At 35.9% G+C, this 13,897-nt stretch overlaps 1 protein-coding gene across 1 annotated transcript; it reads right to left on the bottom strand.

Moving 5' to 3' along the window:
- Window positions 1-7,990: 7,990 nt before the first annotated feature.
- On the bottom strand, window positions 7,991-12,852 carry LOC113491705 (protein sister of odd and bowel-like). Its single transcript, XM_026868833.1, has 2 exons — window positions 11,402-12,852; window positions 7,991-8,933 (listed from the first exon to the last, which is right to left on the bottom strand). The coding sequence occupies exons 1-2, from the start codon at window positions 12,451-12,453 to the stop codon at window positions 8,558-8,560; spliced, it is 1,428 nt and encodes a 475-aa protein (XP_026724634.1). The 5' UTR covers window positions 12,454-12,852; the 3' UTR covers window positions 7,991-8,557.
- Between the last annotated feature and the right edge of the window lie 1,045 nt (window positions 12,853-13,897).

The raw sequence follows: 13,897 nt of genomic DNA, 5'->3' as shown, positions 1-13,897 counted from the left end.
TTGTTTTTATTTCGAATTCCATGTTGTTTTATCGCGTATCCTATAAATAATGTTAAGGTTTGTAATGTACATTAGTATAGGATTAATACATAAGAACAGACGGTGGTGCCTCAGTTATAAAGATCCGTGTTAACCATTTGGGTAAGGAATTAAAAAGCAACGAATTCTCACTTCATGATAGGTCTTTAGTAACATCTTTCATACTTAGATTTCCTGTTCAACGACTAGGTATAGATACTCTTCATTAAGTGGAAAAAATCCTCTTGGTCTAAAGAAAAAAACTTTTTAAATCATCGGCATACAAGATCATCGAAATTATATTTTTAATATGTTATGCCATTCGATGGCTAGTTAATTGTGTCTGCCTACGCAAGCCACGGCCGTTACTCCCTATCATTACAGATTTTTAGAGCTTTGAACTTTGTGACTGTAGTTAGCATAAGTATCTATCTAAATATTTAAGTGTTTCTAAGATTAATGAAGTCATGCCTGTTAAGATTGTTTGTAAGTGGGGACTTAAATGATTGGCATATTTTAAATGGATGTGATAAAGAGGAATGGAAGACTACCAATAGTGTTAAGGAAATCGAGAAACAAAACCTAAGCTTTAACCAATACTTATTAAGTCATGTTGTAAATTAGTTTAAAGTTAAATTTACACCGTCATTCTTTAGTCGTCTTACAAAAGCAGCACAGTTCATGTATCCAATGACTAGAACACATCCATGATAATAAAATAGGTATTTATGAGATTTGAATAAATTTAAAATGCAATTTTTATTCAATATTATGATGCAATTCATCGTTTTTTAGAAACACAGCTCTGTTGCGAGAGTGGTCCGAGCCTTGTAACAATGGTGTGGGGCGCGGGCGGCGGCGTTTTTATCATTTTTAAGAGTATATTTCAGATTTATCTTGTTTAATTTTTCTTCGTACTTATTATCTTAGATGATGATAAAAAAATAATAATCGCGCCTAGGGGTATTTTACGTTGGATACATGAACTGGGCTCCTTTTGTAAGACGACTAAAAAATCACAGTGTAGAATATTTTATCTGTTTAAAAAAACTTTCTTTTTCCTAATTAGGTATCTAGTACCAACCTACCAATGCTTTACCTACTTTGTTAAGCTTACGTGAACTAAAAATTTCTATAAAAATAATATCTGATTCTGATTCTGATTATAAACTTCAAGACTGAAAAGAGACGTCGAAAATACTGAAAAGAAAAGATTACTTTTTCATGATCATTGCGTTGACTTGCTAGCTGTCAGCAAAAAGAGGATAGGAATAAAATAACACACCTCTCAAATTATGTTAGGTGATAAATACGTTAAAAATTAGCAAAGCCAATTAAGATCGATCAAATATCAAAATTCATAATTTCCACAACCGGAAAATCCCGTTTCTAATTCGTCCATCGTCTGAACAGTTTAAGTAATTGTATTTAATCGTGGCAAATTACAACAATTTGTACTTAAAACTAGAAATAAAAAATTCTCTCGTACGACCAAGGAACCGTACATTTAATAGAACGATTACCCGTACTTCACATAAAAGAGTATTATTGAGCACCTCAATTGAATTGCATTCTTCGGCTGCGGCGAGTTTGTATGCGCGTACGCATCGATCCGACCCTCCACCAATCACAGCCGCACTAGGGAGGGGCTAGGCGTGGCCTCCAAAAACCCCGCCCACCGCCTTGTATCGAGTCCGTATTAAGTATTGAGTTACAGATAATAGAGATCGGATGTTTTACTGATTCGCTTTTGTTTTTATTAAGGGATTTCATTGAAAACGGAAATTTAAAGATAAGGTCTCAATAGCCGTAAAGGTGCCTTTGTGAGGTCGAACACAGTTTAATCGTATCAAATGTCTATCACATCAACATTGTTTAATGTTCTTACAACAGCGATATTTAAAAGGGATGGGTTTTACAATGAGGTTGGTGACCTCTTTTCAACCAACCTTTAAAGAAGTAGGTATGATCATACATGCTCTCATATTTGCATGTAGTGTAGATAACAATAAATTAATGACTTAAATATTGCTAACCTTATTTTATATCTATTATGCTCGGACTTAAACATTGTAGATCAATACTTTGATAATAAGGGTATCATTAATGTGGATAAACCTTTCCGTAATAAAATCACTTTATAAATAGTAAATAGTCGGAGTACAAGATGTCTTTACTAGTAGAGTCCATTAGGTTTGTACGGTTGACTATAAAAACGAATATTTAAAAGTAAATCGGTGACGAGATTTAAACATTGAGCTTCAATTGTTTTTATACAGTACTGTTTCTTAGCTAAATGGTGCTAGAACTAACTTATATTGTATGGCATGAGAGAACAAATTCTTTTACAATTAGGGTTAAGTGTTAATCACAGTGAATCGAGTGTGATCTGAGGAATGATTAGAAACTCCGTGGATGACGGACTCTTTGGAAGGTATAGAACTATAACCAACGACGTAACTTTGTATCTATAAGTATATGTCTTCAAAGATTTCGATAATTTCATCATCATCATCATCATCATCATCTCAGCCTGTAGCTGTCCACTGATGGAAATACGTTCTCCAGCGCGACTGGAAATATGCACCAATGACTTGGTGAAAGCGGCTGGGTCTCGTTGGACGCAGGTGGCAATGAATCGGTCGATAATTTGGATGAAGGTAAAATAGAAGACAAGAGATTTCGAAGTGAACAATTATAGACTCGAATTGAAAAGGAATATACGCGTATAAAACACTGACTAAGAACCTAGTAAATACAGACGTCATTAAAAAAAAAACAGAAAAAAAAACAATTGTTAAATTGCCCCTAATCTCTTATTCTATCGGAGAATACACAATTCAAATAATATATATAGAAATAGTTATTATAAATATAACTGGCAACACACACGCGTCGTGTGCGGGCATTATCGAGCGAGCTATCATGACCACGTCGTTACTGTCAGCTGCGACACGATAGCCGAGCGGTGACACTGAACAGGTAACTGTAGATATGACACTTGGGTAGGAGTTTTGTGCCTACACTCATGTTCGTTATATTGTGAATATGTGAGTCTCTGAGAAGCAAAACGTGAAGGGTAAATGTTATTTTATCTACTTCTGCATAGAAGCTATTTCTTTTTTATTTTTGATGTTATAACTCAATGCTAAAGCCTTACGGGAATTAGTTTATATGTTGTTTTGATATAGTCATAAAATAGAACAGAAAAGTTATCTATAGATCAATGATAGAAGCCAGTTAAATCAACTTAGTTGCTTACAAATATGAACTTTTTTAACTATGTTATTAATGACAGCTTTGTGTCATACTGACGTTTAAGCAATATCATAAATGTCATGTCCATTCTTAATATTTTGGTCCTGATTATTATGTAACTTGGATCTAAAAAAACACTGGAAATTACAATACAATACTCAGTTTGCGTGCGATTATTATCGAGCGAGTTATCTTGATGACGTCATCACTGTCAGTTGTGACTTGATAAAAGAGCTGGCACTGAATAGGCGACGCAGATGTGACGATCAACCAACGGACTAGTGCTTAACTGTATTAAATCCATTATTTAGGTTATAATATTAAATATACGTCACTAGCACTATTTTGTTAATAGCAGATAGTAGTCAGTTATTGTTTGCATATGTGTCAGTTTATGGATAGGAACAGATTATTTTAAAAAATAGATTACAGCTGAATAAAGATCGTGCTACATATGAATCCTATCACGAGTCTCAATAATAACGTGAACCACAATTCTAGGTAAATACAATAATGGCAGTAAACAAAAAATACCTAATACACATGCCGTAACTTTGACAAATCTCTTCATAGGCATAAAATCATCACCCTGTGTCACATCTGCAACAGCCTAATCTGTAGGCATACTGCGCACTTAGCGTTGAAGTTCGAACACAAATGCGGTTCGCAATCACTATTGTCACCGTTAATTCGCATACTTGCGATAACACGTCGCCTGTACCTCTGCTATTAAAATAAATAAAATTACATACATTTAAATGCTTAGCTAAATCACATGTTCTGCACTGTGATAAGAAATTGGAAAATAAACTGAAATGTTCTTTGGGTAGGAGTTAAATTTGAATAACTTGTTTGGTTTTTTGAATTATCTTTAGCTTGATGTTTTGACTAGGTATTTTATATTTTATTGCTCGTAATTTAGGCTTCAAATTATCTTATCGTAGTCTGGTCCCAGTAGTGATATAACGATATGACAAGGTTCTTGCTTTCACAAAATGTTTTAATTTACCATATTGATTCGCCTCTTACAGTTATTGAAAATCTGTATTATTCAACGATTTTCTTATCATTTTCTCTAGTCATATTGTTTTACAATCGATACTTGTACATTAAAAATTATAGGTTTGTTGCTCTTCCAGAATAGACACATTTGTACCAATTAAGTGAAACCTTTTTGTAAAATGTTCATCATCTTGTGTCAGTCGGATAGATACATATAATATGATCTATCTGAAGTTAAGTCGGAGCTGCCTTTTTTCGTTTAAAGCTACATAAATTAATCATTAGGCCACCGCCAAGATGTGCGTGTCCTTAATAGATACTTCAGCAAGAGTGCCAATGCCTCTACAACGAATAAAACATCTCAATGACACACAGGAATCAGTTCTTAATTCCCAACCACTTCACTCTCCGTTTCATTGTTTCTGACTACAAGAGCTACGTTCGAAAACGAAGACAAACACAAAATGAAACCGTGTTTAAAAATACGAAACGTCGGGATCTCACGTACACTCACCATTGTCAAAACACCTATATAATTTCACACCATTTTTTTTCCTGTTTTTTTTTTTATTTGAACATTCACAGCGCGTGTGGTCGCGAATAAAAACGGCAACTAAATACGGGATTATGCGCACTCGAAATTCAAAAGCAAATATTTTTCAAACACCTTTCGGATGTTAAAGTTTTCTTTTGTGCCAGTAATTTTGGTATCGTTGACAATACTTGACAAAAAGTTTCGCTGTGTTTTGTTTAACCCTGCGGGATTTCCGATCGGTATATAATTTGTGGATAATTTACAGCTATAAAGGGAGGCGGTGACGCGGCGCATTATAATGTTGTCACTAAATGAAAGGGGCTTGCGTTTGTTTTGTTGTTTTCGTTGTGATCTTAGATATTGTTCAGTGTTTGTACTTCTACTTCATTATAAGTTCTGTGTCGTTATTGGATTAGAGGGATCTATTTCCGTAGGATTAAGATTTTATTTGAAAACTTGCAGGTATGGTTTCTAGTTTCACTTTTTTTCTGCTAGGTGGTCTGTTAAAATAAGTCTGAAGAAGTGACGTGTGAAATGTAAAAAATGTGTCCTCAACTCGATCCAAAAATCAACCTGTTCATAATTAGAACACAAAAATAACCAACTTAACAAACCAATCAGAATCACGCACAAACCGCAAGAAACATTTAAATTTCGAACCCTAATGACGTAATATATGACGGTTGGTACAGAAACGAGATACGCTGGCGCGCATACAATTTGTTACCTTTTTAACACGTCATCTATTCCCAAAATCTGACAAAAAAACCAAGACATGTGGGCCATTATAAACGTGTTTTGTGTTCAAGAAAAGAATCGAGCTTTATGTCATTTTGATACACTCTTAAGGGTCTTTGTGCGACTGAATCGGATAGTCTTTTTATCCGTGTGAATTGCGTTGCATCGATTTCGTGTTGAATTGAAACGATTTTTCAAGCTCAGTAGTCGTCCTTTGTTGTTAATGGTCGCGTTTCGTCTTGCCTTTTACATTGACCTTTATAATTACTACATTTAGAACTATTATACGGTACTACGCCTATTAACATCTGTTGTATTTGAGAAAAAAGTGATGTAAAAAGTGAAGTGCGAAATTACTGTTCATTGTTATTTGGTTTCTGAGATTAGATTGAAGTTAATAAAAAATCCTTAACATGTGAAATATAAATTATTTTTCAGCAAAAGTTTTTAGGTTCCTATATGAATCATTTTCCGAAATATGTTGAAGATTTGTCGCAAACATTGGGGAAAAGAAGAAAATCTACTTTATTCTGCTCGAAATGATATGGTTTTTAGGTACTAGGTAGAAGAGAGAGCGATTGTATCTGCGTTCGACAATTATCCGTCCAGGTGACTCTATCTTATGACCTTTTCGCATTTTCCGTATTCATAGATATCATATGATACTGAAATGATAAAACGGCTTACTCAAGCGTATTGATCGAAGTGGCTTGACTAGTTGCGGACTCAACCGGAGTCCCCAATCAACAATCTGTTCGACTCGCAACCCCGCTGCGGTTGAACCCGAAACTAGCCGGGCGATTTCAACAAATACGCCTGAATTAACCGTTTTAGGTATAATTTAAGTACGAATCATCCACAAAAAAATTACTAATATAATTATATAAATATAAGTTAGTACACTTTTATCAGACTAATTAAGTTATTCAACATCTCTCTTACTTGTATCGAGAGATACAAGAGTACCTACTTTATATTCGCACACCGCTAATGCATTATAGAGACATCTTAATGAAAACATGCACATAATAATGTGAGAGTCAACGCCATCTATTAATGTGCTCTGGAACTTAATTGGAAAATGGAATATTTCAAATGAATTAATTCTGCAAGTAGGTCATAAGTCAGGGTCAGTGATTTGTGGTGCTTGCAATCCCTAGTAGAGAACTGACACTGCTAGCACACTTTTGGAAGTATTTTGGCACTAAATCTGTGTATGACTATTTCCCCATTTTTTTAAGTGATTTAAACTCATAACTTGCTTTAATTGGTGCAATTCAATGGATGGTAAGATTAAGAATATAGCGGAATGAATACCAAGTAAAAGTGTCGCGAGGAAATAAAGTCATATGAACATGAATCACTTGCTCAAGTAGGACTTAGCGTCTCCTTTGCAAGACCCTTCTGTCCATTTATCCTTTCGTCTATCACCAGGTTTTCCTACTTCATGCGCCGCGATACCTAGTGAGACATGATTTTTACAGATGACGTACTTCTGATGCCGCAAATGAAAATAAAAATCGAGGCCATGTAATGACTGTTACGTAATGCAATAGGTACTGAACCCTCAGTGTCACCAGTCTCACCCACACTTGCCTCCTAGGTAGCAAATTTGTAGAAAATTGATGAACCAAGCGTTTGTTATAAACATTCCAATAGTCGTGTTTGATAGAGCCATTAATTACTACAAGTCTAAGTACCCACCAATAAATTCTCTTTCAACTTGGGTTTAATCTGTGTACCTATGCAGTGTCTTAGTCAGTATCAGTCGTAATTAGAGAAAATATAGGTTAGAAATGAATTTCAAAACCCATGTCCTTTATTTCAAGGAGACCTTCTGCAGGCTCTTTTGAAATGTAAATTGACTCTAGATGCATTGAGGTTGACTCTAAGTTGGTATAATTGTTATGTTTTACTAGTTTGTTTACCTATATTGGGAGGAGTGAAATAAAGAGGATTATTAACTATCAATTTCGGAAATTCCATAAACAAAGTAAGTCTGTTCCAATTCTTATTTTATATCTATGGTTAAGGGAAAATATCTACTATTAAATAAGCCTTGTTTCGCCTTAGCAAAATAAGTGTACCTACTTATTATTTCACTTTTCCTCAATTTCATCACCAAATATAATATGATGGATGGCTTGATGTAACTGTGAGCGATCAGCATATTATCCAATGCATTGATTGGTATTCTAATATCTATTATTATTTTGGCGCCAGCTCTTCACAAGATTTCGTGGCACCTAGCCTTGGGGACAGGAACAGGTCAGGAGTAATCAATGCTTATTAAGCAAAAAGTTTGCTTTTCATTGCGATTAGCTACACTATTTATGTATAATATGACTGATAACTGTCATTCTGTCACCCAGGCTACCGCCTGGTAATTTCAGTGACTGTGTTAATGCATTATCAAAAAATAAAGAAAACAAGAGAAAATCTTATAAAACTCATCATTTTAATTACATTACAAATAACATCTAAAAAGATCTTGAATAATACAAAACTTGAGACAGAATGAGAATGTAATTCGCCCTTCGTAATCTCATAGTACAGGAAGACACTTTTTTACACAACCTTCATTCACATTAAACATCTTTACATAAACCTTAAGGTGGACGGAACGCACAAATTGACTTAGCTATAATTTATATTTACAGACAAAAATGAGATCAGAAAATATACAAGGTTTTAAGAAAAAGCTAAATCTAAATAATACTAAAAACCCAAATGCTGTTTGACTATTGCAAGAATTTATAACTACATGTAATTGCAATACCAAACTATTTAGTAGAGGAAACTACAAAGACACCATAAAAAAATACAATCAAAATTGAATTTAGATTATAAATAAATTCAGTAAACACTAAACTCAAAAATAATTCTTGAATCTAATCATAAATAAGGCACTCGTGGCATGAGTTAAAACTAACACCTAATACTAGAAGGCACCTTATTAGGAGTAATAATCAGTCTTTTCACATTTGCCACTAATCAAAATAACTGCTAATTTTCGTCTTCTGTATCTAGACTATCGATTGGAAAGTTTGGATTCAATAATGGACTTTTCCCATTGGAGCCACTTGGGGATGTGTTAACGGAGGCAATCCCAACAAGATTATGAGTTAAACTATGGCGTCTTAAATCACAATTTCTTCTGAACACTTTTCCACATGAGGAGCAGTTGTAGGGCTTGATGTCCGTGTGTGTCAGTAGGTGGGTCTTTAAGTTGGACCTTTGGTTGAAGCTTCTGCTGCAGACTGGACACTTGTGAGGAGACTCTTCCATATGAAGGATTTTGTGGACGGCTAACGTTCTGGACTGGCAGAAGCCTTTGCCACACTCCAGACACTTGAATGGCTTTTCCTTTGAATGGATGTATCTGTAAAAAAGGATGATGTTAGATTTCAAGGAAGTTTAGTCTTCTATAATGAGATCAATGGAAACAAATATTTAGATTGCAGTGTAAAAAATAAAAATAGTTAGAAAAATATGCTTAGACATTTAGTATCAGTACGTATTTCTTAATTATTATTAGTAGCACATATAAAATAACAATTTCACAATCGAAGTTAAGTCTGTGTCTAGCGACTGGTAGCAAATTTATCGTCAAAACTAAACATGACACAATTATTGCAGTATTTTCCATAAAATCATCAGACATAATCGTGATTCTGATGATGATCATGTAAATTGTTAGTTAAGTGATGTACAAACAACATATCCGACAGATTTGATATATCATGTATGCGTCGAAACATTCGCTCTCGCGTGTTCTGCACACCTTGTGGGAGCAGCCGGGAAGCAAACAAGGGCCCCAGGCTTATTGGTAATAAATTTAAACTCTCTCGTAGTTTTATTTCCAATATCATTAATTTACACCCTTAAGTTAAATTTGCGAAACATTGACGAAACAAACGTAGTAAACCACAATGTTTTGAACATCACCAACTTGGAAGATCATACTGAGATCATAAATTACTGATTATTAAATTTACACCCAGTAAAAGAAGTGTGTAATTATGTGGACGTAACTTTTAATTATAATTAAACTTATGGTATATTTCTCACAATGTTGATAGCAACTGATTCCAAATTAAATTTAACCATATAACATATAATTAACACACTCCGTAACCCGTAATCAATAATAACACGGCACGAGAGACCAACCGTCGTACAATTCGAGAAAATTATATCCATATCGTAAAAACAAACAGACTCGAACCAAGGAAATTACGAGCCGTTCAAAGTAACGTAATACATGTAATAATCGCCGAGATTAGTTAGATCGGTGACGATAAAACCGAGTTACAAGATGATGAATGAAATAATAATTTTAATATTAAAACATGCGATGATCATGGTGATTAAGACGGGCCGGGCGTGCGCGCAGCCGAGCGTGCCATGACACCGGCGCAAGCGCCGCGTTAGGCCTAACTCAAACCAACGCGACAACACTGATTAATTAAACCCACAGCACAGATCGATGGTCTATGAAATCGGTGCTAATGATGAAAATAAGCCGTGCATGAATAAGAAAATTAGCACCACAAGTATATAATTCCCAAATCTCTAAACAAGCTACAAATTAATTTAAGTCCATTATCCTTTCAATCTACACAAAAAAAAACTCAGCATCTCGAACATCGAAACTTGATTTTGTATGCTGAGAATATTTACCGAAGCTTTTTTTATTATTTTTTTGTCATCCATATTAATCCTCACGTCAGGATCACCACGTGCTTTGTTAAAACCCGTCGAAGGCCCGCTCTGGTCCATTATAATGTATCGTGTCAACGGACATCGATTGAACATCGACAGGCCGGGCCAAGCGGGCTCGGGTTAACCCTCCGGCGTCTACACGAAATTTATTTTATTGCCACAGAGATACGGTGATTTGGGAGGAAATCGCCGAGAGACAGGTGTAAAAATTCAACACCTTTAGCTCTTTTTGGGTGGGGATCTCGTCGAGATAAGCGAAGAAATAGATTGAGAGCTGTTATAACACTATTATCATATTTATTGTGTTCGAGATTCGTGATGTTTGGAATTCGAAATCCTCTAACGGTCACTTACATCTTATTTGAGTGTATTGTAGAGACGTTTTAAAAGGATAAATATTTTGATATGAAAAAAGATATGCTCAAAGATTTATAAGGAATGCGAAGGAGTCGGGAAGAAAACAAAATGAAAAGCCAAAATTAAAACATCGTCTCGTGGGATTAGCGGCGGTTTTGTGAAATAATTTACGAGCGTGACGAAAGAGTTGTCGATACCATCTGCTCGGTCCATACTTAACCTTTTTTGTTTTAAAATATTTTTATTCGTTCCCCACCATTATTCAAAAGTTTCTCATAACGTTTCGCGTTGAAACCCGACGACCAAAATCTTTTATTGATATCGAAAAATGAGTATCGTGAACCCTAAAATGTTTTCGATACGGCTTCAGCATTGTTTTATATTGCGTCAGCGCTACGCTACGGGGTGCTTTTGTGATAGAAAACACATGAAAGGATCCTTAAACAGAAAATAATTACTATTATTTCTGTCGAATAAAGAAAAGTACAGAAATCAACAGGTGTTTGATTACAACATATTAAGTTAAAGCTTAACGAAACATAAATCACGGATAAGATACGGCTAAGGTTTTATTGATTCATTAGTAGTTGTCGTTTCCATTAAGTGGAACCCCCTTGAAGACAGATATAAAATAAAAGTTATGAGTTTGATAGCATGACTTTAAAAGAAAACTTATGCTACAAGTATTGGGCTGAGCGTCTTCATTATCTTTATTAGTTATTTACAAGAGTTGAAAACACAAAAGATAATAAGAATATTATTTTTTACCTGTGATCTCTGAGATGGTCTTGCCGTCGGAAAGCTTTGCCGCAAATGTCGCAGGAATATGGCCGTTCGTCTGTGTGTGTCCTTTCGTGAATAAGTAAATTGTACGATTTCGTAAATTGTCGGTTACAGAATTTGCAAATAAATTGTTTCTTTGTTCTAGGTCCGCTCCCACCCGTCTTTTGTTTATTAGATACACTACTGCCGGTCGACGATGTTGAGCTATTTGTCGATTTTGAGGAATTCGAGGCTTGTGGAGATAGTGGAGCTTGGGATGGACTTCCATTCATTTGTTGTTGGTACATAGCATTCATCAGAAGACTGGGGTATCCGTTATCTAAGTTCTGTGATGAGCTATACCCGTAACCTTTTGATGTCGATTCTAAGTGTTGTTCTAGTGTGAATTCATCTTCATTATCTAGGAGTGCTAAGTCTTCTTCGACCTCTTCAGACAGGTCAACGTCTTCTGCTGCGATCGCATCTGACAGCGGGTACACTTCAGGTGTTTTCGGTGAGTAGTCTTTCGACGTATCAGATGCATCTGTGTCACTTATTTTTGCACTTGCCGTAGCTATCCTTAGAATGTCTTGTTTAGACGAAGAACTAGTTTCCGGTGTACTTGCTTGGTTTGTGTTGTTTACAGACGACACTGAAGTCAAACGTTGTAGAGTCAAATAAGATTCCAAAGCTTGCAGGTTTAAAGCGGCTGCCGCAGCTGAATTAGATGGCAACAATGCCGCTTGTTGTAAGGAATTCATCATTGCATTTTGTAAAGATATTACTACTCCTTGTAATGATCTTTGAAGCATGTTTTCTTGTAACAATGCGGCTGATGCAATCGATAAGTTAATATTTGTGGATGGGGTAGAACTAGGACTCTTACTTGCATTTGTTTTCGTGTCCGCAATAGGCGACGGTGGGTCAGCAGCCAATAAACTATTCATTTCTGTTGTCTTAGTATCCTGTATCTGCAAGTTGTTTTTCAGCTTGATGATTGCGCTTTCCAAAGAATTCAACGTGGATTTGCTAGATCTTGATGAATTTTGTTCTTGCATTGTGAAACTGGGTTCAATAGTAGATGAATATCATCGATGTAGGCTTCCACTGGTATTATGTGCACGTGTTGAGTAGAGGGGCGCGGCGGGGGAGGTATCGCGTGCGCGTGCGCTGTCCGAGAGACACGCTTCGTGGTGCGGCGTGCGAGGCGGCTGTGAGGCGCGGCGCGACTGAGCCGCCGGGCAGCCGGCGACCGCCCCGCCCCCACCTCGTCCCTCGCCTGTCTTCCCGCCTCACAAAAGCTCTCTATTTTAGGCAACTCTTTGTACGCAGTAATGGTCACCTCACGCTGCCCTAACGACAGACACGTCCATGAGAAAACGTTGCGCCAGATTTGTTGTAACCCCTTTCAAGTGTAATGAGATTCTGAATGGAATCGTTCGGGCTATGGGAAAACAATGTGATGCGGCGATCGCTTCGCTTGTTTTGTCAGTGGGTCACGCGCATCGGTAAAGGGATAATTGAGTGGAGTGCCGTACTATACAGTCCAGGAAAACACCTGTACTTGAATTATTGTTTATTGATAGTATGAATGCAAAATAAAATAACCCATAGTCTCCAAATAGGTTCTTTACAAAGCGAATATTTATTAAGATGTCCATGCATTACATGCGTCATATGGACTCGTGATGTATTTATAACCATGTTAAATATAATTGGTCTGTTTTCAACGTATTTCATGCCGTAGAATTTATTAGACATCCCTTTATCGTCATTTCAGCCGGTTTAATGATCCTTCCATGAATTATGATTAGCATTGACTGACCGTTACCTATATAGTTAAAGTTTAAATGCACCAATAAAATATTATCGAACATAAAACGCTATCCGTTTAATTAGATAATAATTAATCTATGAGGGAATCGAGCTTTTAGATACATATGCGTGGTTCATTGACTTTCTGTATTGCCTGCGGAAGTACTACGACAAAAGGCGTTACGACTTAAGAAATATATTTTAAAATCCTCAGTTTCTCCCCGAAAAGCAAAGGCTTCTTTAACTCTCCTTTAACTCTTGCCATGTTATGATTTCTTTAGATTGAAAGTGATTTTATTTGCAACTATGTTTGCTTGCTTAGTATCTTCCAAACTCCGTTCATCATATAGATATTAATATCTGTTCTTCTGCTTTTTTCCCAAGCAATCTTTAATTAGTATCATCTACCGTTATTCTATTACAGTCTTCAATACCTTTAACCCCGGAAAAAGCCTAACCTTCACAGACTCATAAGATATGTAGATATAAAACGCCTTGAAACTCCCAGGACCTTCACCGACACGCTTCACTGACTCTCCAAGCAGGCTCAATGCACCATAATAATACCGTTTGACTCACAATAACTAGCAATAAACTAGAAGTAAAACTGTGATTGTTCTGTTAATGAGCAGCAACATTAATACTCATTCATACGATATTATAATGCACATATTATGCACCCTGTAG

This window comes from Trichoplusia ni, chromosome 1, assembly GCF_003590095.1.
Source record: "Trichoplusia ni isolate ovarian cell line Hi5 chromosome 1, tn1, whole genome shotgun sequence".
In the NCBI taxonomy this organism is placed as follows: Eukaryota; Metazoa; Arthropoda; class Insecta; order Lepidoptera; family Noctuidae; genus Trichoplusia; species Trichoplusia ni.
The sequence above is the reverse complement of the archived record's forward strand: the minus strand, read 5'-3'. Positions and strand labels throughout refer to the sequence as shown.